Source organism: Enhydra lutris, unplaced genomic scaffold, assembly GCF_002288905.1.
Source record: "Enhydra lutris kenyoni isolate GAN:26980312 unplaced genomic scaffold, ASM228890v2 scaffoldscaffold7, whole genome shotgun sequence".
NCBI classification, from domain to species: Eukaryota; Metazoa; Chordata; class Mammalia; order Carnivora; family Mustelidae; genus Enhydra; species Enhydra lutris.
In genome coordinates, this window is record NW_019154091.1 from 4,469,543 (window position 1) to 4,493,841 (window position 24,299).

The 24,299-nt window shown below is 35.9% G+C and overlaps 1 protein-coding gene across 2 annotated transcripts in view; it reads right to left on the reverse strand.

Annotated features, from left to right (window-relative positions):
* Positions 1-1,903: 1,903 nt before the first annotated feature.
* LOC111142124 (ARP6 actin related protein 6 homolog) overlaps positions 1,904-24,299 on the reverse strand; it is a 30,342-nt gene continuing 7,946 nt past the window's right edge. For both annotated transcript variants that reach the window (XM_022495103.1, XM_022495102.1), the window contains exons 7-11: positions 12,575-12,673; positions 12,402-12,480; positions 5,931-6,102; positions 4,368-4,506; positions 1,904-2,605 (exon numbers count right to left, since the gene is read on the reverse strand). In XM_022495103.1, the coding sequence (XP_022350811.1) occupies positions 2,476-2,605; positions 4,368-4,506; positions 5,931-6,102; positions 12,402-12,480; positions 12,575-12,673 (619 nt within the window). In that variant the 3' untranslated portion in view covers positions 1,904-2,475. The remainder of the gene's footprint in view (positions 2,606-4,367; positions 4,507-5,930; positions 6,103-12,401; positions 12,481-12,574; positions 12,674-24,299) is intronic.

Here is a 24,299-nt window from a genome sequence, read left to right on the forward strand (position 1 = left end):
ATAGCACTGAAGTGTTCCCTGTATATTCCTCCCTGATCTCATTTACTTTCTTCCCTTCTCCACTAGAAATGGTTAAAGGGGTTTGGGACATGAAGTAGGTGAACATGATCAGTTTGCTATGCCAAGTCAAACACCACTGAATTAAAAATTTCAAAACCAAGACAGAAAAGTGTTTGAGAGGACAGTTTTATCTTAATTAATCATTGATGTAAATCCTAATTCTACTGTCTTAAGGGGTATACGATGCATGGCCAACACTGGAACATGTTATTTCCATGCACGCAATTTGCAATAAAAAATTATGAACTCTAGAGGCACCTGGGTGGGCTCAGTTGGTTAAGCATCTGACTTCAGCTCAGGTCATGATCCCAGGGTCCAGGGATCAAGCCCTGCATCATGCTCTCTGCTCAGCAGAGGGCCTGCTTCTCCCTCTGCCTCTCACCCCCATGCTCACTCTCTTCCTCCCTCTTTCTCTCAAATAAATAAAATCTTTAATTAAAAAAAAACTAGGAATGCTAATGTGGCTAAGTTCTCACCCCACTTTTAGTGAATTTTAAATTAGGAATTTATGGATTTTATCAGTATCTTTCCAAAATAATTGATATCTTTAACGTATCACTTAAATGTTATTATTTAGAACTAACAGTAAATGTTCTCTCTGAAACCAACTTACTATATAATATTAAAATAAAATCTCTAGCAATGACGTTTCTAAATTAGATAGGTGTGGAAATGGATGGGAGCTTTAATGTTCTAGAGATAGAGGATTAAGGTCTATGTTCATTAATTTCAGAAATGAATTTTTAGTGTCTCAAAGATGACCACTATGAGATGCACAGTGCATACAGAAATTAGTTTACTATAGTAAGCATGTGAACACACACATCAGTCTCAGCAAGACTTCAAGGCCAGGGCATGTTTTGGGAATGCAGCTTTGAGGAATGCTTGTTCAAGGAAAAACACCTGGTTGGCGATGAATAAGTATTCTGCCTGTCCAACATGAGGTCTTGACAAGTCAAGGAAAGTCTTTTAAATGGGGATTTACCCTTTTACGTCCAAACACATCATCTTGAAATTCTAACTGAATGGCTGCAAAACCTCATTTTGTGCTAACAGCACTGTCTTGCTCCACTGTCCGCAGAGTATGTGCTAGTAATTGGGTAACACACAAACACTCAATTTGCAACTTCCAGCCTAAGTCTAGGAAGGACTGACCAGGTCCTAACCAACAAAACCCAAGTAAAATTGTAGTTGACAGCTCTTTCACTCTGATCAGCATCTGTCTCTTCACCTTAATTTTCCTTTGGGAAACGACCTGCTTTTACTCTTAGTAGTGCTGTCAAAGTCCCTGAAGGCATGGGGTAAATGCATGATCCGAACTAGGATGAAGAAACTGATAGGAATTTGATTCATGAACATAATGATATTAAGACAGGAAATAGAGAAGCTGAGATATTTGATGGCAGGGCTCTAAAAGGATTGTTTCTCAATTTCTGTAACCTAGATTCCTAAGGTTATCCTGGCTTTTTATATTTCCTAAGGCTGTTGGTCTAGTTTCTTTTTTTTTTAATTTTACAAAACACTGTCCCACTGATAAATTTTGTTTTGCTTAGGACAGCCCAAATGAGTTTCTACAGTTTGTAAACAGAGAAGCATACCTGCTCTATTCATTAATGTCATTACCAGCTCTTTCCTTACACTGGGAATCTGTAGCTTTTAATACCTGACTATGTCTACTGTGAATTATATGAGGTTTTTTTGGTACCCCATATGAGTTTTTAAAACAAACCATTAACATTTGTTTCAAGAGTTTCTGACCCACCCTGAGTTAATGTCTAATTTCTTTTCAGCCTAAAAAATGGTACAGTATTTTTATGAATAAAATAATACATTTCTGCCAACATAGTATTGATCAAAAAAGCACTTTAATAAATTGGCTTTCATTTCCACCCTTTCCAACTTACTCTAAATAAAAAATAAATGCAAAACACAAATAAGATTTGTCTTCCCAAATTTAGTATGTATAAACAAAAATGACAATTTTTAGATAAAATACTCAGTTCTAAAAGAGAAATTGTATCAGCCAGGAAACACTTTAGCCAATCCCTCTCTAGTCATAGCCACACAAAAGAATCTTCCAAGGAAAGCTGACCAGTGAGATAGTTACGCTTGTGCTCTTAGCTATAAAGAATTAAATTTAAAATGCATTCTCTTTCATCTTCTAATGAAACATAACCTATTCTCAGGAACAGTGTGAGCACTGTTATGGTAGTCTAACTCCTAAATGAAAATATGAGTGGAGATACAGTTTACTGTAATAACGTAGCTAAGAAACCTTTGAAAATTAGCCAAGGATCAAAGTATTTACATAAATTCAAGATCTTATCTTAGGATGAAAGGTAACCTACTTTAAAAAGAACATTGAAATTAAACCCTTCAATTACAACCAGTCAAAACTTTAATTCAGAATGTTTCTTAAATATCAAATTTCTCTTCACAGACACTATGTCCATTTTCTTCATAATCTTCTCTTGTTACTACCATATCTTCAAAATCGTCATTCTCTGATATCAATTTTCCACCTTCCCAGGCATAAGTAATAGGGCTAAAAATAAAGTTAAAATAAGTGAACCGAGATGATTTTACAGAACTGAAATGCCAGAAAACATTCATTAGTAACTAAAATGGGGCAATCTCTACTCAACCTAATTTAACAGAAAAATCACTTAAAGTGTGAAAATAAGCATAAGCTTCATAGGAATAAGGTAAACTCAGAAAGAAAAGAACCTTGGTCACTAGTACAACAAAGTGTTCTTTTTTTCCCCTGTGCCCTGAATTTATAGACCCTCTACTTCTAATAAAAAACAAGAATATGAAAGGTCAAAAATGCATAAAAGGAAAAACAGTTATAACTAGATCTAAATTCTGTATGTGACAAAGATATGTCATCTATTTTGCCCAACACCCCACGAAACAACTATTCTAACTCTCATTTCACAGATTCGGAAAATGAGGTTCAGAGAGGTTAAGTGTAAGACTACATTTTAACCCAGAACTATTTTCAGTCTGTGCTTTTGCTGCTATACTGTTACCACTAATAAATGAAACATTTACAGGGTAGGACACAGTCAGTAACACTGGAACGCATAAAACATTTAGTTTGGTTTTTTTCAACTGAGGTTATACTTTGAGTTATGACTCAATTCTATTTCTACTGTTCCTCTCCCCCAAATCAGTTTAAAATCTGAAAAATGATGGAAAGTTAATAAATGTTTTATTATATTCATTTTATTGCCTAATCTTTAAATATGTATTTACTTACATACATATATAAAACAGATGTACAATAAAGATTTGATGAATAAAAGAACAAAGACTATTTCTGTGGATCCCTTGGCCTTATGCATGACTTGCATTTCAAATGCAGGACAAAAAGCATATGAGGGGGAAAAAGAAAAAAAAAAGTGTGGGGAATAAAGAAACGAAGGGGAAAAATAATAATAAAATAAACACACAGGATAAAAATCCAGTATGCTTCATATTCTATAAAGTATATGAACAATAATGCTGATAAAAATCATTCCAATATCCAATAATTATTTATTATTTAATCTGATAGCTATAAATTAAGTGAGCAGATAGAGACCTTTTATTCATTGCTATTGATTTAGAAACTTCTACTTTAAAACAAAACTCTAAAATTAAGAGTCAGGTATATGGAGGGCACCTGGGTGGCTCAGTTGGTTAAGACTCTGACTCTTGATTTTGGCTCAGGTCATGATCTCACGATCATGGGACTGAGCCATACATCAGGCTCTGTGCCGGGCATGGAGCCTGCTTAAGATTCTCCCTCTCCTTCTGCCCGCCCCTGCAACCTCCCCTTGCTCTCTCTCTCGCCCTTTAAAAAAAAATCAGGTATATGGGGTCTTATTTGCAATTCTGTCACTTAAGACTGGGACTGCAGTGAGACGGTATTATTTACACACATATTTGGTAAGAGACATGTATTTGTTCCCAACTCAAAATAAAAGAGAACTAGGTTTTAGCCTGGTCATTGCAATTAACTTACTATAAGGCCTTTGCCAAGTCATGAGACCTTGTTTGTTTATTTATAAAGTAAAAACGCTGAACAGGATGTGGCTCCGCTAAGGTCCTTCCCCAGGAACTACACTCAGCATATTAGCATCAAGCTGCCATAGCCCACTGAAATGTAAGGTTTATTCTTCTAATTTTTGAGAAAGGGAAAATGAGGATTTCAAAGGTGAAATCAACCTGCTAGAATGAGGCTTTAAGCTCAAGTCTACCTATTGACCGTTTTAGCTTCAAAATGACTTGCATGTTTTATCTCTGTATCAGCCAACACTTACTTTTCAGGCAGCACAACTGAAACATCATAATCTGTTGGAGTGAGACATCGAACTTCTGAGTAAACCCGATCTCTAAATCCTGGGAAAAGGGAATTTCCTCCTGTCAAAACAATGTTCTTAAAAAAATGCGGCTGCATTTCTTTAAGAGGAAGAAAAGAAGAAGAAAGGCATCAGAAAACCTGTTTACTTATCTTTCCAGAAGGATAGATATGAGGGCTCAGGCAAGAGCAAACAGTTATAGTTACTGGTTGGGAAACCATGTAATTTTTTAATAACCATAACAACTATTTATAATTTATAAGATTTTATAATGAAGTTAAAGTTTACACAAATTGACCCATTAAACAAGTGAAATATGACCTCATAGATCTTTAAATGAAAGGCTAAGGTGAAGAGTTTGAACTACTGACTGCTTATACACAGATGTAAGCTAATATATAATACATTCTAGGAGCAGACATTTGGTAATGATACTCGTTCTTCCCTAAAATGGAGGAAGTCTTTCTGCAGGCTGAGACTGTGAAGTAGGGTAAAACTAAAAAGGAAGGCCTTCAAGGCATTTTAACTTAGAAGCCCAAACTTTCATTTTATCTCACAGAGACAGACCTACTAACTGTGCAACATTTACATCTGATGGTGAAAAACACTCATGATCCATAATAATAAAGGATCTTGTGTTCTACACTCATTAAAGTTACATGATGGCAAACATTATTAGGTGCCATATGGTTAGCTGGTATTAAAAGTCACCACGGGGAAATCTATGAGGAATTAATAAATAATGGCCACCCCACCTAATGCTTCTATTCACAAAAGAGGCACACGGTTCCCTTACACCGACAGAGTCTCACGACATTAAAGCAGTGTAGTATAAAATGCTGCATAACACTACCTGCAACTTTATATAAAACATGAAATATATGAGACACTAACACAAAAAGAGTTGTAAGATAACTACATTAAGACGATGATGGCATTATGTGATCATCTTTTTTTTTTTAATGGGAGGAAAGGACATTGCAGGGGCTAGATTTTCTCTAACGCCTGGACCATTCCTTATGAACTAGAAAGACACTTTCAAGATATAAAAGTACTCTCTAAGACCCTAGAAAATTACTTAGATGAATCCTGCTTCAGGAGAACCCACACACCACTGAGAAGCACCAGATTTCAGCCTCATTAAAATTAACTTCCTGTACATTAGTTCAAATAAAACTGAAAGGACAAACCAGTCCCATCAATAGCTAAAAACCGTCACTTTGTTAAATTATAAATTTCTATTCTGTGTAAATCTGAGTTAAAACTTTTCTAAAACAGATACAATACTTTAATAGTCATGAAGAGATTAATGTCTTCAAGTTTTAGCAGACAATTTTCCCTGTAACAAATTTCTAATCTAGGACCAATAAAGAATTATTCAAGTGCACTATGGAATCTCTGTAAATAAAAGAGGCTTGCCACTTGCCTGTAATTACTTAGGAAATTCAGATGATTTCTCTATCGTTCATAGAGCTTATGATTTTTTTAGAAATATCATTATCATTTAATACTTTATTTATGTACCTTCAGGTAAGTTCTGAATTGAATAGACGATTGCTTCTGGAATACCCATTTCTTGAATTCCTATATCAGAAGGATTAAAAAGTATTTCTGGAACAGCAAATCTCTCATTGGCCAGACGAAGAATTTGTTCCCCAGATTTGTATTTTCCACTTAACACCATCTCTTCCCTTGGCTTAAAGAAAAATAAGATTACAAAGTTTAAGCTACATTATCTAGTCTATATGACTAGTAACATTTAGTAACGTGTTATTACTAATATGTTACCATGTTCTTGGAAATTTCAGGATTCTCAAAAGTTAGAAAAAGCTGGCCCTCTCTGTTGCCTAAACCACATAAAAAATAATTGCTTACTTTAATGTAACTATTCCCCAAAAGATGATCTGGCCGTATTCCTTACATTTAAAACAGAAAGAGGGGCTCCTGGGTGGCTCAGTTGTTATGCATTTGCCTTTGGCTTGGGTCATGATCCTGGGGTCCTGGGATCCAGCCCCGCATTGCGGACCCTGCTCCATGGGAAGCCTACTTCTCCTTCTCCCACTCCCCCTGTTGGTGTTCCCTCTCTTGCTGTGTCTCTCTCTGTCAAATAAATAAATAAAATCTTTTTTAAAAAATTAAAAAAATAAAACAGGAAGAAAAGGAAAATAGAGGAGAGGGAATTTCTTAACCTGCCTATAATAACAGGCCAAATTCAGTTCCTAGAGAACAAAGAATATGTTCTAAAAAACATTTAGTATATCTTACATCTACTTCCACTGTCCTATGTATGCATGTATGTATATATGTAAGTATTTTTAAGTAAGCTCTACCACCAACATGAGGTTTGAACTCATGACCCTGAGATCATAAGATGCATACTCTATACACTGAGCCAGCCAGGCACTCCCACTCTCCTGTCCTATATGTTTATTGGACCGCGTAGCTGTATTACATCAAGATTTCCCCTTTCCCAGGCAACCCCTTTGGGTACCCTCCCTCCTTGGGAGCTCTATACTATCATTTTGCTATCACTCAATAAAACTTGCTTTGCTGCCCCTCCAAAAAATATTTCCCCTTCCCCTTGTACAACAAAACCTAAATATTTAAATTCATCTATTCAATTTTCAGAAATCAATTTTGAAATCCATGGACTTCATCAATCAAATTTTCTTGTTATTTATTTTCTGCTGAGCTGTGTTCTTGAAGGGGCCAGAAAAAATAATCTTCTACAACATTCTGCAACATTAAAATAATGGTCTTTCCAATTTTACTAAGAATCATCAGCTCTTCTAGGTTCAGTTATAGATATCCATTTGCAATTATACACACAGGGCATAACCCAATCTTTTATATAAATAAAAAAACTTAAAACATATGAAAATATTAATAATTAGTAAAGAGTAATATATTTAAAGATTATAGATCCCTTAATGTAATCAGTCATCCATTCTCTGTCCAGATTTTTTCTTCCTCAAAGAGGCTTTTTCTAACTTCCAAATGAAAGGTCCCTCCATTATTCTCCACTATCACTCTATATTATCCTTCATAATTTAAACCATCACATATCTACCACCTAGCACATAATGAGTATTCAATAAATTCTTGAATAACAGTATACAAGTCAACAATGTGCCATTCATTGTATTCAGCATTTTATATACATTATCCCATTGAACGCTCACATAATCCTGTGAGGTAGGCATATTTTCCTTTTTATTAATGATGTAATTAGGTTTGGCAAGGATATATGACTTGCTCGAGATCATTCATCTAATAACTAAAAGCACATACAATATATTCCTTCCACTATATTGCCTCTCTTAACCTGGATATAATTCTGAATTCTATCATTTGGAATTTAGAAATTACAAGTTTAAAACACTTGTTTTAATTAGGGGCATCTGGGTGGCTCAGTGGGTTAAGTCTCTGCCTTCAACTCAGGTCATGATCTCAAGGTCCTGGGATCAAGCCCTGCATCTGGCTCTCTGCTCAGCAGGGAGTCTGCTTCCCCCTCTCTCTCTGCCTACTTGTGATATCTCTCTCTCTGTGTCAAATAAATAAATAAAATCTTTTAAAAAAAGGATATCCAAAAATTACATAATTTTCTTAATACTTTAGGAAGAAAAGGAAACTCAAATCACTTTTTACCCAACACACTACTGTTACAGTAATAAAGAGGAAAGTATCCTCTCAGAGTAGTCTTCCTTCTCAGGCAGAAAGGAAGTGTCTCCTACAGATTTATAAATTCACTTAAAAGTGATACTGGTGGGGCACCTGAGTGGCTCAGTGGGTTAAAGCCTCTGCCTTTGGCTCGGGTCATGGTCCCGGGGTCCTGGGATCGAGCTCCACATTGGGCTCTCTGTTCAGAGGGGAGCCTGCTTCCCCCTCTCTCTCTGCCTGCCTCTCTGCCTACTTGTGATCTCTGTCTGTTGAGTGAATAAATAAAATCTTAAAAAAAAAAAAAAGTGATACTGGCTTGAGTTTAAGGGATATAACTCAATTTGTCAACATTCAAAATAAGCTGAAAAAGACACAGACTTGGGAGAAATTCAGCTGACAAAACATTAATGATTATGTAGTCCATTACCCAGATTTTACAGAAGAGAATCATGTGATTGTCCCAGGCTCAAATATCTAAACCAGTGGAAAGAGCCAGAACTAGAAATTTCTTGTTGAATGTTGGCTCCAAAATCATCAATATGTAATGTGGAACTACAAGTAGTTTCTGTTTTAAGAGTTTAACTCCAAAAAACATTTTTTTTTAGACATGGACAAAAGGATTTTATAAGGGTGCTGAGAATTGCTATTTTAGTCAATGTAGGCCATGATTACTACACAGTCTCATAAATTTTGTTGATACTGTAAAAAAAATGATCAATTTAAATTACAATGACTCTACTGTACAGAAACTATTACTGTAATCATTAATCATGAGCCAGATTTTCCCAATTTAAGTCCATCAAGTACATTACATTTCAGTAGGTATCCCCTTTCTGATAAGAGATAAAATTGGAATTTGTATCAGTTGTAATCAGTAACAATATTATAGAGATTATTACTGTTACTGTTATTATCATAAATGCTAGAAAATGAAGGTTGTATCTTTTCCCAATTTAAAAATATTCTTGAATAAACTATCAAAGTACAAGTTTTAACAATATCCTAAGTATAAGGGCTCTTAAATAATTATAATTTTTTTCATTTTATGAAGTTATTATTTTTCTAATTTCATAAACATATATAAACTTTCATCAGAGTTGTTGCATATCAGGCAACAATGAAGGTGATTAAGTAATAAATACAAAATAACACATTTTTTTTTTTTTTACCTCTTTGGAAAATAACACATTTTAGGATTAATCCTAACATAGACTTGGGGCACCTGGGTGTCTCAGTGGGTTAAAGCCTCTGCCTTCAGCTCAGGTCATAATCCCAGGGTCCTGGGATCGAGCCCCACATCGGGCTCTCTGCTCAGTGGGGAGCATGCTTCCCCCCTCTCTCTGCCTACTTGTGATCTCTGTCTGTCAAATAAATAAATAAACTCTTAAAAAAAATCCTAACATAGACTAAAATTATTTCTAAAGCTTAAGATTACTAAGATATACACATAATTTTGTTTGTATTTTGGTCTTGTTTTTTTCAATATACACATGATTTAACATGTATAGGTAGTTCTTGAATATGGGTTTGAACTACATGGGTCCACTTATATGCAGATTTTTTTTTATAATACAGTACTATAAATATATTTTCTTTTTCTTATGACTTTCCTAGTAACATTTTTTCTCTAGCTTACTTTATTGCAAGAATATAGTATATAATGCATATAACATATAAAATACGTGTTAATCAACTTTATGTTGTCAGTAATGCTTCTGGTCATCAGTAGGCTAGTAGTAGTTAAGTTTTTTGCGGGAGCAGAGGGTGTCAAGGTATATGCAGATTTTCAACTGCATTAGGGAGGGGGATGTTGGTTGGCATCCCTAACCCCTACATTGTTCGAGGTCAATGATACTGTGAAAAAATTATAAATTTTAACATTAATCAACTAAGGAAAGATTAAACTATTATTTTTGAATTAAAAACTCAATGTAACATTCCACTGTCTGGCAAAAGTCCAGGCCAACTGAATCTGTCCACTCAACTGATAACAAGGAGTCTAAACTGAGTTAATGAAGCTTAGCCTCTAACCAGGTACTAATCACAAGCCAAAGACCAATAAAAGAGCTTCAAACAATAATATGTGGCATCTGCATTTTTTCTCCAAAGATGATGAGTAAAGCAACAGTCACTTGGAGGAATAACCACATCCCTACTGGCTCACTATGTATGGTACAGGTTTGAGAAAACAGGGTTTATACTTTGGCAAGGAGAAAACTGGCTGCATTTAGTCCAGTAAACTAATAGGGTGTCATTTGAAGGGCAGGAGAGAACTACATTAAAAAAATTGTTTTTTCAAGAAAAAAAGTTTTTCCCAGACTTAACTGAAAGTGCAATTATCTGAAAGAGATTTTTTTCTAAGATTTTATTTATTCACTTGAGAGAGATAGAGATTACAAGTAGGCAGAGTGGCAGGCAGAGGGAGAGGGAGGGGGAGAAGCAGGCTCCCTGCTGAGCAGAGAGCCCAATTCCAGGACCCTGTAATCATGACAAGGGCCGAAAGCAGACGCCCAACCAACTGAGCCACCCACACTCCCCTGGAAGAGATTTTTAAGAATAAGTTTTCAAACAAGGATATCCAGGAACTGAGAACATAGATATAGATTACTTTTCAAGTGCCCTGGGTGATTCTAATGATCAGTCAGGTTTGGAGAAATTGGGAATCACTGAGAATTTACTGAGGGCTCATCCCTGTGAAATACAGATTACTTTACCACCATTAACTCTACAAAATGCTGTAAATTATCCAGAAGGTATTTTATATAACTGGAGTGTTTTAATGATATATGAAGATGCGGCTGTCTATGTATTTGCAGTTTTCGTCATCCCCAAGGAAAAAAATATACTTTTGATATCCTAAAGAGGACTTGGGCTTCCAGTTCATGAAAAGGCAACCTGATCTCATAACCTATCTCAACTCCCACTTTCGAAACCCAACCTAGGTCCTTCCACAAGCATCCATCTCTAAGAACATTATAGAGTGATTTCAATTTTATGAACCCTCTTCAGAATTCTGATTTGTATTTCACCTCAATAATATGCCCCTAATTTTTTTTTAATTTCAGGCATATAAAGAAGTATAGTTAATAGAAGTATAAAATTAAAGAAGTACAAAACCTATATATCCATCAACTAGTTTGACACTTAATAAATTAACACTCTTCTTTTTAATTTGGTGTTATTACTCACATACAGTTTTATACTTTTACTTCATACTTAAATTACTTACTTAAATTACATACTTTATAAATTACTCCACACAGCCTGAAAATATACATATCTTCCTAAAAATCACCTAAAGACACCATCATTCATGTCTTAGATGTTTTAGACAGAAACATGTTTTTGAGATGTATACATAATTATCATGTAGCTCCACTTAATTTTCACTACTGTTTATTTTATAATACAAATACATCAAAATTTATTTATTTTCCTCCAAGAGTGGATATTTGGGCTCTTCTCAATTTTTCACTCTTTTAAAGTATACTGCAATAAATGGTAACCTAAATATTTCCTTATGGAAGCATGCTTAAATTTCTGACCAAAGATTTTTAACTTCCCAATACTCCTCCATCAAGTCAGCTAAAAGGCCAACCTTCACATTTACCCAAACAGAAGTGATACTTTACCTGAGCTGATCAAAGGTAAGGAGAAATAATTTTAACATCCAAGATGAACTACTTTTCAACACTTTGAAAGTACACCAGATTTTCCCCCTTTTCAACTACAATTTGATCATATCAGATGAAACAAATAAAATTCAGCCACGTCAGCTATTTTGGTAACTTTCACAAGGCAAATAAACAACTTTGAAATGGATTTAAACTAATTCTTAAGAAAATAGAAAAGGGTTAACCAGAATATAAATAACGATATGATCTATCTCCAGATTCTTCCCATGTGCTATCATTCAGCTGATGGTTCTTTCTCTAAATAACTTTATTAATGAGGTATTAATCATTTATACATTTGTGTCTGGAGAAACAAAGAGCAGAAAAGCAGTTTTCAACAACTTTGCAAGACTCTACCAAATCCAGCTAGATGTTTTTCTTTTCTTTTTAAAAGATTTTCTTTACTTATTTGCCAGAGAGACACAGCAAGAAAGGGAACACAAGCAGGGGAAGTGGGCGGTGGGGCGATGCGGGGAGAAACAGGCTTTCCGGCTGAGCAGGGAGCCTGATGTGGGGCTCTATCCTAGGACCCCAGGATCATGACCTGAGCTGAAGGCAGATTATTAACAACCAAGCCACCCAGATGCCCCCAGCTAGATGTTTTTCAAATCTGACTAAGGTGGTCACATCAAGCAATGTCATTAAGGATTTTAAAAATTACCTTACAAAAGCCCTTTTTAATTGTACTGAAGTCAGGTAAAACATAGTCTATCATTACTGTATTTTCTTCTCCTTTCAACCTGGAAAACAAAATAGAGACTTGTGAAATAATTAACTTTGTGTAACATTACCCAAGAATCAACTTTCTAATTCTTAGATTACTATTATACATACTTTGCAATATCCATATCTCTATAAAAATCCTGAGACACATAGCACACATCTTCTTTCACTTGATTAATCACATGTGTTTCATCCATAACATGTAGCTGCCTAAACAGAAATAAAAACTGTAAAATGTGAAATGGAAAAATGTAAGGATAATTTACAATTACTTAAAATATTTTTGCTGGAATTAAATCTTTGGGTAACTCACTTTTTAAAATATTAAATTTTTGAATGTGTAAAATATTTTCAACTTTATAGAATAATCACATTTCCATTATATTTAAACTCCACATTATTCCTCTGAGAGCAGATATTAGAACAGTTTGCAGAAAGAAACTGAAAACAAAGCCTTTAAATATGGTAACATTTATTAGAGAGCAAACTTTTTCCTCCTCCAACCATTCTGAATGGAATCTTGCTAAAATAACTTAACCCTCTCACTTTCTTTTCTGATCATAGTAGTGAGTTAGCACGTAGTACCTGACACATAGTAGATGTTTAATAAATATTTGATAACTGAACCCAAGAAACACAGGCTTAATGAAGAAAACAAAGATGCTTTTAAAAACAAAACTGAAGACAACACAAACAAGTGGATAGTCCATGCTCGTGACTTAGAACAATTAATGTTATTAAAATGTCCATACTACCCAAAGCAATCCATAGATTCAATATGATCCCTATTAAAATGCCAATAGTATTTTTCAGAGAACTAGGACAATAATCCTAAAATTCATATGGAACAACGAAAGACCCTGAATAGCCAAAGCAATCTTGAAAAAGAACAAAGCTGGAGGTATCGTAATCCCAGATTTCAAGATATACTACAAAGCCATAGTAATCAAAACAGTATGGTAACTAGCAGAAAAACAGACACATAGATCAATGGAACAGCACAGAGCCCAGAAATAAACCCATGCTTATATTAATCTATGGCTAATATAGTCTCTACAATGAAGGATGCTGGGAAAACTCACTCCATCTACTAAAACAAACTCAAAATGGATTAAAGACCTAAATGTGAGATCTGAAACCATAAAACTTAAAGAAAATACAAGCAGTAATCTTTTGGACATTGGCTTTAGCAACATTTTTCTAAATATGTTTCCTCACACAAAGGAAATGAAAGTGAAAATAAACTATTGGGAATACACTGAAATAAAAGTCTTTCGCAGAGTAAAGGAAACCATTAACAAAATGAAAAGATAACCTACTGAATGGGAGAAGATATTTATAAATGATACACCTGAAATGATTTATCTGATAAGGGGTTAATATCTAAAATACATAAAGAAATTTTAGAACCCAACACTAAAAAAAACAAATAATCTGATTAAAATGGACAGAGGACCTGAATATAGACATTTTACCAAAGACAACATACAGACAGCCAGCAGATACATGAAAAGATGCTCAATATCACTATCAGGGAAATGCAAATCAAAACAATGAGATATCACCTCATACCTGTCAGAATGACTAGTGTCAAAGTGTTTAAGTTACAAGTGTTGAAACAACACAAAAAAAGAGAAATTCATGCACCGTTGGTGGGAATGCAAACTGGTGTATCTACTCTGGAAAACAGTATGGAGGTTCCTCAAAAAATTAAAAGTAGAAATATCATACAATCCAGTAATTCCACTACTGGGTATTTATCCCCCAAAACAAAAACACTAATTTGAAAAACTATATATACCCCTGTTTATTGCAGTATTAGTTATAATAGCCAAAATATGGAAGCAACTCAAGTGTCCAATGATAAGTAAATGAATAAAGAAAATGTGGTATGTACACACACAGAGACAGACACACACACATAATGGAATACCAAGGAGCCATAAAAAAGAATGAGATCATGCCATCTGTGATAATATGGATGAACCTAAAAGGTTTTATGCAAAATGAAGGAAGTCAGAGAAAGACAAATACCATAAAATTTCACTTATATATGGAATCTAAAGAATAAAACAAAGCAAAAACAGACCCATACATACAGATAACTGGTGGTTGCTGGAGGAGAGAGGGTAGGGGGATGGGCAGAATAGGTGAAGGGGAATGGGAGGTATAGGCTTCCAGTTACAGAATGAGTAAGTCACAGGGATGAAAGGTACAGCATAGGGAATATAGTTAACGTACTGTGTAATAGTATTCTATGGTAACAGATGGTAGTTACATTTATAGAAAGCACAGTATAACATTGTCAAATTCCTACGTCGTATACCTAAAACTAATGTAACATTGTGTCAACTATACTTCAATAAAAAACATAAAAAAAGATAACAAAAATATGAAATTATTTGAATATTTATCTCTATACATGTATACTACATATACTTTTTGTTTTAGACTCAACATCATCTCCATTTTCTTACGCTATTGTTCTTTAAAAATATGGTTATTTACTACCCTATACTATTTATTAGAGGGACCTATTAAAATGTATTTATTAATGTTCCTAGTGTTGGAAGTTTAAATCAGGGAGGAAAGATATTTGTATGTTTATAAATGTGGACTTTGGCTTTGTTGTTTTTTGTTTTATTTTAGGTAGGCTCTATGCCCAACATAGGGCTTGAACTCATGAGCCTGAGATCAAAAGTCACATACTCTACCAACTGAGCCAGCCAGGTGCCCCAGAGACTTTGGCTGAATCACAACTTGGCAACCAAGTTACTTTACCTCTTCGGGCTTCAATCTCTTCAACTCTAAAAGGGTAATAACAGTAAGATCATTGACTTAACACATCTGTAAGAAGTAAATGACTCTAATTATACATGTAAAGTGTTTAGCATAGTCCTTATACTCAATAAGTAAAAGACATTATTATTGCTCCCTTTTTGCTCTTTGTTATCTCCATACACAGCATATTCTACCTTCTTTAAGATTCACTATTGCACCAGTGAGAAGAAAAGATGGTAATTAAACTATAACAATTCTAAGGTACCAACAACTGGAAGATCCATCCCAACTAGAAATGTGAGAAAAGTATAACTCAAAACTGATGCAATACAGGTATTTTTATCTGTATCTCAGATTATCTCATTATTTATTCATACTGTAGGACACAGAATTTGAAATACTGTTCGTATCTTGGTGTACTGCCAAACTGTTTACCAGAAAAGTTATTTCAAGTTATGCTGTAATCATTAACAGCCAGCATCACAATCTGCAACATCTTCTTTTTTGTTTTTAGAACATCATGTTTTGAAAAAATTCTATTAATTCAAGTTCTAAAAGTTGTGGCATTTTAATTTGTATTTTTCTACAAGGAAGTGCCATGAAAAAGAGAAATTCTTATTTAACTCGTATCTCCCAACCTCCTATATAAATGCTCAATAAATGTTTTAACTGAATCTGTAATTACTTCAGATACTTATCATTTTTTATGTCTGAGAATTATCCATTTATATCCTTTGACTATATGTAATTCTAATGATTATCTATCTGTGCCACAGACCATTTGTTTTCTGAGAATCATCTAGTAGCCATTTTATACCAAGGTAGTGCTTTTCTTAAGGACTGATAAGAGCCCTTAATATATTAAAGATAACAACCCAGTGTCATATTTGTTTCAAGTTTATTTCTCAGTTTTCTATTTATATTAGTTTTGTTTACAAATGCTTGAAATCAGTGGTTTTCCAGACCAGAAGAGGACAAAGAGGGATTAGAGTGCTGATAATATTCTGCCTGAGCTGTGTTCTAGTTACTTGGGTATATTCAGTTTTTAAAAATTCACTGAGTTATACATTCAAGGTTTGTAAACTTTTCTGGATGTATGTTTTATCTCAATAAAATGTTTATTTTTTTCTTTAAAGTGGTATGTGGGAGGGGGGCACCTTGGTGCCTCAGTCAGTTGAACGTCTGACTCTTGGTTTTGGCTCAGGTCATGATCTCAGGGTCATGACATCGAGCCTCGCATTGGGCTCTGTGTTCAGCACAAAGTCTGCTTGAGATTCTCTAACTCTCCTTCTCCCTCTGCATCTCCCCACTGTTCCTGCTCTTTCTCTCTCTCTCTCAAATAGCTAATTAAATAAATAAAATCTTTTTTTTTATTTATTTGAGAGAAAGAGACAATGAGTAGATGGGAAACGCAGAGGGAGAGGGAAAAGCAGGCTTCCTGCTGAGCAGAGAGCCCAATATGGGGCTCTATCCTAGGGTCCCAGGATCATAACCTGAGCCAAAGGCAGACTTAAACAACTGAGCCACCCAGGCACCCCTATATAAATAAAATCTTTAAAAAAAAAAAGATATAGGAAAATTATATCCTTTATTATTTCTTCGACTATTTTTTTTTATCACTTCTCAGCCTTTTGGCTAAGATCAAGTGTATTTCTTCTACTATTTTTATTCTTAACAACTCAAATATTTTCCTGTTGTGGCTTTATTTTTATATTTAAATCTTAAACCCATTTGGATATTAGTGTATGAGCCAAAGGAAAATTTTTCTCCCAACAGCCAACGTTCCCTGTATCCTTTCCTGAATAATCTATATATTACTTTTTCTTTTACAGTGTTTGATTCAGAATTAACTATTCAGTCTCTCTGATCTATCATTTAATTCTCATCTAAGTATCACTTTATTACAATTTTAAAATGCTTTATCATCTACTGACAAAGTCTCCTTTCACTATTCTTCTTTCCCATAACTATATCTTTTTAACTTTTTCTTTTTATTTTTTTAGAGAGACAGAGAAAGCAAAAGTGTGCAAGTGGTGGTGGGGGAGGGGCAATGGGAGAGGGAGACAGAGAATCTTAAGCAGTCTGCATGCTCAACACGGAGCCCACCACAGGGCTCAGATCATGACCTGAGCTGAAATCAAGAGTCAGACACACTTAACCGACTGAGCCACCCAGCTGCCCCTCCCAAATACTATTTCTAAGTATTCTTGCCAGGTTGTTCTTTTCAAATTCAACTTCAACAGCCTTTCTTTTTAAAATACATGAACCTGGGCACCTGGGCGGCTCAGGGGGTTAAGCCTCTGCCATCAGCTCAGGTCATGATCTCAGGGTCCTGGGATCAAATCCCCCATCGGGCTCTCTGCTCGGCAGGGAGCCTGCTTCCTCCTCTCCCTCTCTCTGCCTGCCTCTCTGCCTACTTGTGATCTCTGTCAGATAAAAAAAAAAAATTATTAAAAAAAATAAAATACATGAACTTTTTTCAGTCATGAAAGGAAGGAGGAATGATTTAATACACAGGTCATGGACTCAAAACTGTGTAGGTTCTGGTTAACGACCTCATCTGTCTCAACTTTCTGTGCCTTTTAAATATGTTGCTTCTAATCTGATGAGGATAAGGGAACTAAATATTTAAACCTTTTGAAATGGAGCCCAATTCTGTTTGGTTCTACAATAAATAACATTCACATAACTTTAACACCGTATATGCCATTTATGAACCCTCCATTTTTAGAATTAATATATAAGCAAGGCAAGAAGACTTAACTATAGTAAAAAATCATATGTAAATGTTATCTCAATAATTAAGAAGAAATGGTATAGCATTGTTTAATGAAAAAAGTCACTGTCTAAAGATTAGATACTATAAGATTCTGTTTCTTGAAATAACAAAACTATAGAAGTAGAAAACAAATTAGAGATTGCCAGGAGTGAGGGACATGGTGGGGAAGCAAATATAAAGGGGTAGCGCAAAGGAGTTCCTTTGGAGAGATGGAACAGTTCTACATCTTGACTGTGGTGATATTTACATGATCTATACATGGGATAAATACACACAAATGCATGTAAAAAATGGTGAAAACTGGAAACAATACTGTATTAGTGTCAATTTTATCATTTTGATACTGTATTAGTTATATATTAATAAGATTACACAAGGCTCTATGTACTATTCTATAACTTCCAAAGGCTGTAATTATTTCAAAATAAGTTTTTTACAAATGTGCTAGAGCTGGGTAGGTTGGATAAGGGGAGTAGGTCTCTCTTAGGGGTAATAAAAATGTTCTAAAAATGTTCTAATATATTAAAACCCATTGAAAATGTACACTTTAAATGGGTGAATTGTGGGGTGCCTGGGTGGCTCAGTGGGTTAAAGCCTCTACCTTCGGCTCAGGTCATGAGCCCAGGGTCCTTGGATCGAGCCCTGCATTGGGCTCTCTGCTCAGCAGGGAGCCTGCTTACCCCTCTCTCTCTGCCTGCCTCTCTGCCTACTTGTGATCTGTCAGATAAATGAATAAAATCTTTAAAAAAAAAAAAAGGGTGAATTGTGTGGATATGTATCATAGCTCAATAAGGCGTCTAAAAAATAATGGTACCTCTGACAGAAGAAAGAAGGAAAACATGGGAGGAAATGCAGAAAGAAATGCAGATTCACTTATTTTCTCATATGACATAGAGGGGAGCTAAGAGATACTGAAAGTGTCATACCAGCCAAAATTATTGTGAGAAATTGAGATTTAAGAATTCTACTTATAAAACAAAAAAATACCACTTAAGTTTTTAAACAAAATAAAATAAAAAATAATACCATGAATAAAACTTAGGAAAGGGAGAAGAGTTAGAATGTGGTAGTACACTAATTCCTCATCTTTTAATGATGGATAGTCAGCTAATATTGGTTAATTCAACAAGCAGAAATATCAATACATTATTAAGGCTCACAGAGACTAAAAATATAAGAGATAAATACAGTTTAAAGACCATACTTTGGGGAGGAGTCAAGATGGCGGAGAAGTAGCAGGCTGAGACTACCTCAGGTAGTGGGAGATCAGCTAGATAGCTTATCTAAAGATTGCAAACACCTACAAATCCAACGGGAGATCGAAGAGAAGAAGAACAGCAACTCTAGAAACAGAAAATCAACCACTTTCTGAAAGGTAGGACTGGCAGAGAAGTGAATCCAAAGCGACGGGAAGATAGACCGCGGGGGGAGGGGCCGGCTCCCGGCAAGCGGCGGAGCAACGGAGCACAAAATCGGGACTTTTAAAAGTCTGTTCCGCTAAGGGACATCGCTCCAGAGGCTTAACCGGGGTGAAGCCCACGCAGGGTCAGCGTGGCCTCAGGTCCCGCAGGGTCATAGAAGGATCAGGGGTGTCTGAGTGTCGCAGAGCTTACAGGTATTAGAACTGGGAAGCCGGCTACAGAGACAGAGCCGAGGAGTAAGCTCTAAGCTCGGGGTTACCTTGAACCGGTCGCAGGCTCGGTCAGCTCGGAGCGCGGCCGGAGGCAGGGTGACGGGAGTAATTGGGCGCTGTTCTCTGAGGGTGCACTGAGGAGTGGGGCCCCGGGCTCTTGGCTCCTCCGGGCCGGAGACCGGGAGGCCGCCATCTTCATTCCCGCCCTCCGGAACTCTACGGAAAGCTCTCAGGGAACAAAAGCTCCCGAAAGCAAACCCAAGCGGATTACTCAGCCCGGCCCTTGGTAAGGGCGGTGCAACTCTGCCCGGGGCAAAGACACTCGAGAATCACTACAACAGGCCCCTCCCTGAGAAGATCAACAAGAAGCCCAGCCAGGACCAAGTTCACCTACCAAGGAGTACAGTTTCAACACCAAGGAAAGCAGCGTAATTCCAAAGGAGGAGAAAGCAAAGCACGGAACTCATGGCTTTCTCCCCATGATTCTTTAGCCTTGCAGTTAATTTAATTTTTTTTCTTTTTCAATTTATTTTTCTTCTTCTGCTAAATTTTTTTAACTTTTACCCTTTTCTTTTTTAACGTTTTTTAACTAGTTTATCTAATATATATATATATTTTTTCCTTTTTATATTTTTTTCTTTATTGGTTTTCTTTTGTTGTTTCTTTCTTTTTTTTTCTTTTTTTTTTTTTCTTTTTTTCTTCTTTCTGAACCTCTTTTTATCCCCTTTCTCCCCCTCACGATTTGGGATCTCTTCTGATTTGGCTAAAGCATATTTTCCTGGGGTTGTTGCCACCCTTTTAGTATTTTACTTGCTCCTTCATCTGCTCTTATCTGGACAAAATGACAAGGCGGAAAAATTCACCACAAAAAAAAGAACAAGAGGCAGTACCAAAGGCTAGGGACCTAATCAATACAGACATTGGTAATATGTCAGATCTAGAGTTCAGAATGACGATTCTCAAGGTTCTAGCCGGGCTCGAAAAAGGCATGGAAGATATTAGAGAAACCCTCTCGGGAGATATAAAAGCCCTTTCTGGAGAAATAAAAGAACTAAAATCTAACCAAGTTGAAATCAAAAAAGCTATTAATGAGGTGCAATCAAAAATGGAGGCTCTCACTGCTAGGATAAATGAGGCAGAAGAAAGAATTAGCGATATAGAAGACCAAATGACAGAGAATAAAGAAGCTGAGCAAAAGAGGGACAAACAGCTACTGGACCATGAGGGGAGAATTCGAGAGATAAGTGACACCATAAGACGAAACAACATTAGAATAGTTGGGATTCCAGAAGAAGAGGAAACAGAGAGGGGAGCAGAAGGTATATTGGAGAGAATTATTGGAGAGAATTTCCCCAATATGGCAAAGGGAACAAGCATCAAAATCCAGGAGGTTCAGAGAACCCCCCTCAAAATCAATAAGAATAGGTCCACACCCCGTCACCTAATAGTAAAATTTACAAGTCTTAGTGACAAAGAGAAGATCCTGAAAGCAGCCCGGGAAAAGAAGTCTGTAACATACAATGGTAAAAATATTAGATTGGCAGCAGACTTATCCACAGAGACCTGGCAGGCCAGAAAGAGCTGGCATGATATATTCAGAGTACTAAACGAGAAAAACATGCAGCCAAGAATACTATATCCAGCTAGGCTATCATTGAAAATAGAAGGAGAGATTAAAAGCTTCCAGGACAAACAAAAACTGAAAGAATTTGCAAATACCAAACCAGCTCTACAGGAAATATTGAAAGGGGTCCTCTAAGCAAAGAGAGACCCTAAAAGTAGTAGATCAGAAAGGAACAGACACAATATACAATAACAGTCACCACACAGGCAATACAATGGCACTAAATTCATATCTCTCAATACTTACCCTGAATGTTAATGGGCTAAATGCCCCAATCAAAAGACACAGGGTATCAGAATGGATAAAAAAACAAAACCCATCTATATGTTGCCTACAAGAAACTCATCTTAAACCCGAAGACACCTCCAGATTTAAAGTGAGGGGGTGGAAAAGAATTTACCATGCTAATGGACATCAGAAAAAAGCAGGAGTGGCAATCCTTATATCAGATCAATTAGATTTTAAGCCAAAGACTATAATAAGAGATGAGGAAGGACACTATATCATACTCAAAGGAACTGTCCAACAAGAAGATCTAACAATTTTAAATATCTATGCCCCTAACATGGGAGCAGCCAACTATATAAACCAATTAATAACAAAATCAAAGAAACACATCGACAATAATACAATAATAGTAGGGGACTTTAACACTCCCCTCATTGAAATGGACAGATCATCCAAGCAAAAGATCAACAAGGAAATCAAGGCCTTAAATGACACACTGGACCAGATGGACATCACAGATATATTCAGAACATTTCATCCCAAAGCAACAGAATACACATTCTTTTCTAGTGCACATGGAACATTCTCCAGAATAGATCATATTCTCGGTCCTAAATCAGATCTCAACCGTTATCAAAAGATTGGAATCATTCCCGGCATATTTTCAGACCACAATGCTCTGAAGCTAGAACTCAATCACAAGAGGAAATTTGGAAAGAACCCAATTACATGGAGACTAAACAGCATCCTTCTAAAGAATGAATGGGTCAACCAGGAAATTAAAGAAGAGTTGAAAAAATTCATGGACACAAATGATAATGAAACACAACGGTTCAAAATCTGTGGGACACAACAAAGGCAGTCCTGAGAGGAAAATATATAGCGGTACAAGCCTTTCTCAAGAAACAAGAAAGGTCTCAGGTACACAACCTAACCCTACACCTAAAAGAGCTAGAGAAAGAACAAGAAAGAAACCCTAAACCCAGCAGGAGAAGAGAAATCATAAAGATCAGAGCAGAAATCAATGAAATAGAAACCAAAAAAACAATAGAACAAATCAACGAAACTAGGAGCTGGTTCTTTGAAAGAATTAATAAGATTGATAAACCCCTGGCCAGACTTATCAAAAAGAAAAGAGAAAGGAACCAAATAAATAAAATCATGAATGAAAGAGGAGAGATCACAACAAACACCAAAGAAATACAGACAATTATAAGAACATACTATGAGCAACTCTACGCCAACAAATTTGACAATCTGGAAGAAATGGATGCATTCCTAGAGACATATAAACTACCACAACTGAACCAGGAAGAAATAGAAAGCCTGAACAGACCCATAACCAGTAAGGAGATTGAAACAGTCATCAAAAATCTCCTAACAAACAAAAGCCCAGGGCCAGATGGCTTCCCGGGGGAATTCTACCAAACATTTAAAGAAGAACTAATTCCTATTCTCCTGAAACTGTTCCAAAAAATAGAAATGGAAGGAAAACTTCCAAACTCATTTTATGAGGCCAGCATCACCTTGATCCCAAAACCAGACAAGGATCCCATCAGAAAAGAGAACTACAGACCAATATCCTTGATGAACACAGATGCAAAAATTCTCGCCAAAATACTAGCCAATAGGATGCAACAGTACATTAAAAGGATTATTCACCACGACCAAGTGGGATTTATTCCAGGGCTGCAAGGTTGATTCAACATCCGCAAATCAATCAGTGTGATACAACACATTAATAAAAGAAAGAACAAGAACCATATGATACTCTCCATAGATGCTGAAAAAGCATTTGACAAAGTACAGCATCCCTTCCTGATCAAAACTCTTCAAAGTGTAGGGATAGAGGGCACATACCTCAATATTATCAAAGCCATCTATGAAAAACCCACCGCAAATATCATTCTCAATGGAGAAAAACTGAAAGCTTTTCCGCTAAGGTCAGGAACACGGCAGGGATGTCCATTATCACCACTGCTATTCAACATAGTACTAGAAGTCCTAGCCTCAGCAATCAGACAACAAAAGGAAATTAAAGTCATCCAAATTGGCAAAGAAGAAGTCAAACTATCACTCTTTGCAGATGATATGATACTATATGTGGAAAACCCAAAAGACTCCACTCCAAAACTGCTAGAACTTGTACAGGAATTCAGTAAAGTGTCAGGATATAAAATCAATGCCCAGAAATCAGTTGCATTTCTCTACACCAACAACAAGACAGAAGAAAGAGAAATTAAGGACTCAATCCCATTTACAATTGCACCCAAAACTATAAGATACCTAGGAATAAATCTAACCAAAGAGACTAAGAATCTATACACAGAAAACTATAAAGTACTCATGAAAGAAATTGAGGAAGACACAAAGAAATGGAAAAATGTTCCATGCTCCTGGATTGGAAGAATAAATATTGTGAAAATGTCTATGCTACCTAAAGCAATCTACACATTTAATGCAATTCCTATCAAAGTACCATCCATTTTTTTCAAAGAAATGGAACAAATAATCCTAAAGTTTATATGGAACCAGAAAAGACCTCGAATAGCCAAAGCAATATTGAAAAAGAAAGCCAAAGTTGGTGGCATCACAATTCCGGACTTCAAGCTCTATTACAAAGCTGTCATCATCAAGACAGCATGGTACTGGCACAAAAACAGACACATAGATCAATGGAACAGAATAGAGAGCCCAGAAATAGACCCTCAACTCTATGGTCAACTAATCTTCGACAAAGCAGGAAAGAATGTCCAATGGAAAAAAGACAGCCTCTTCAACAAATGGTGTT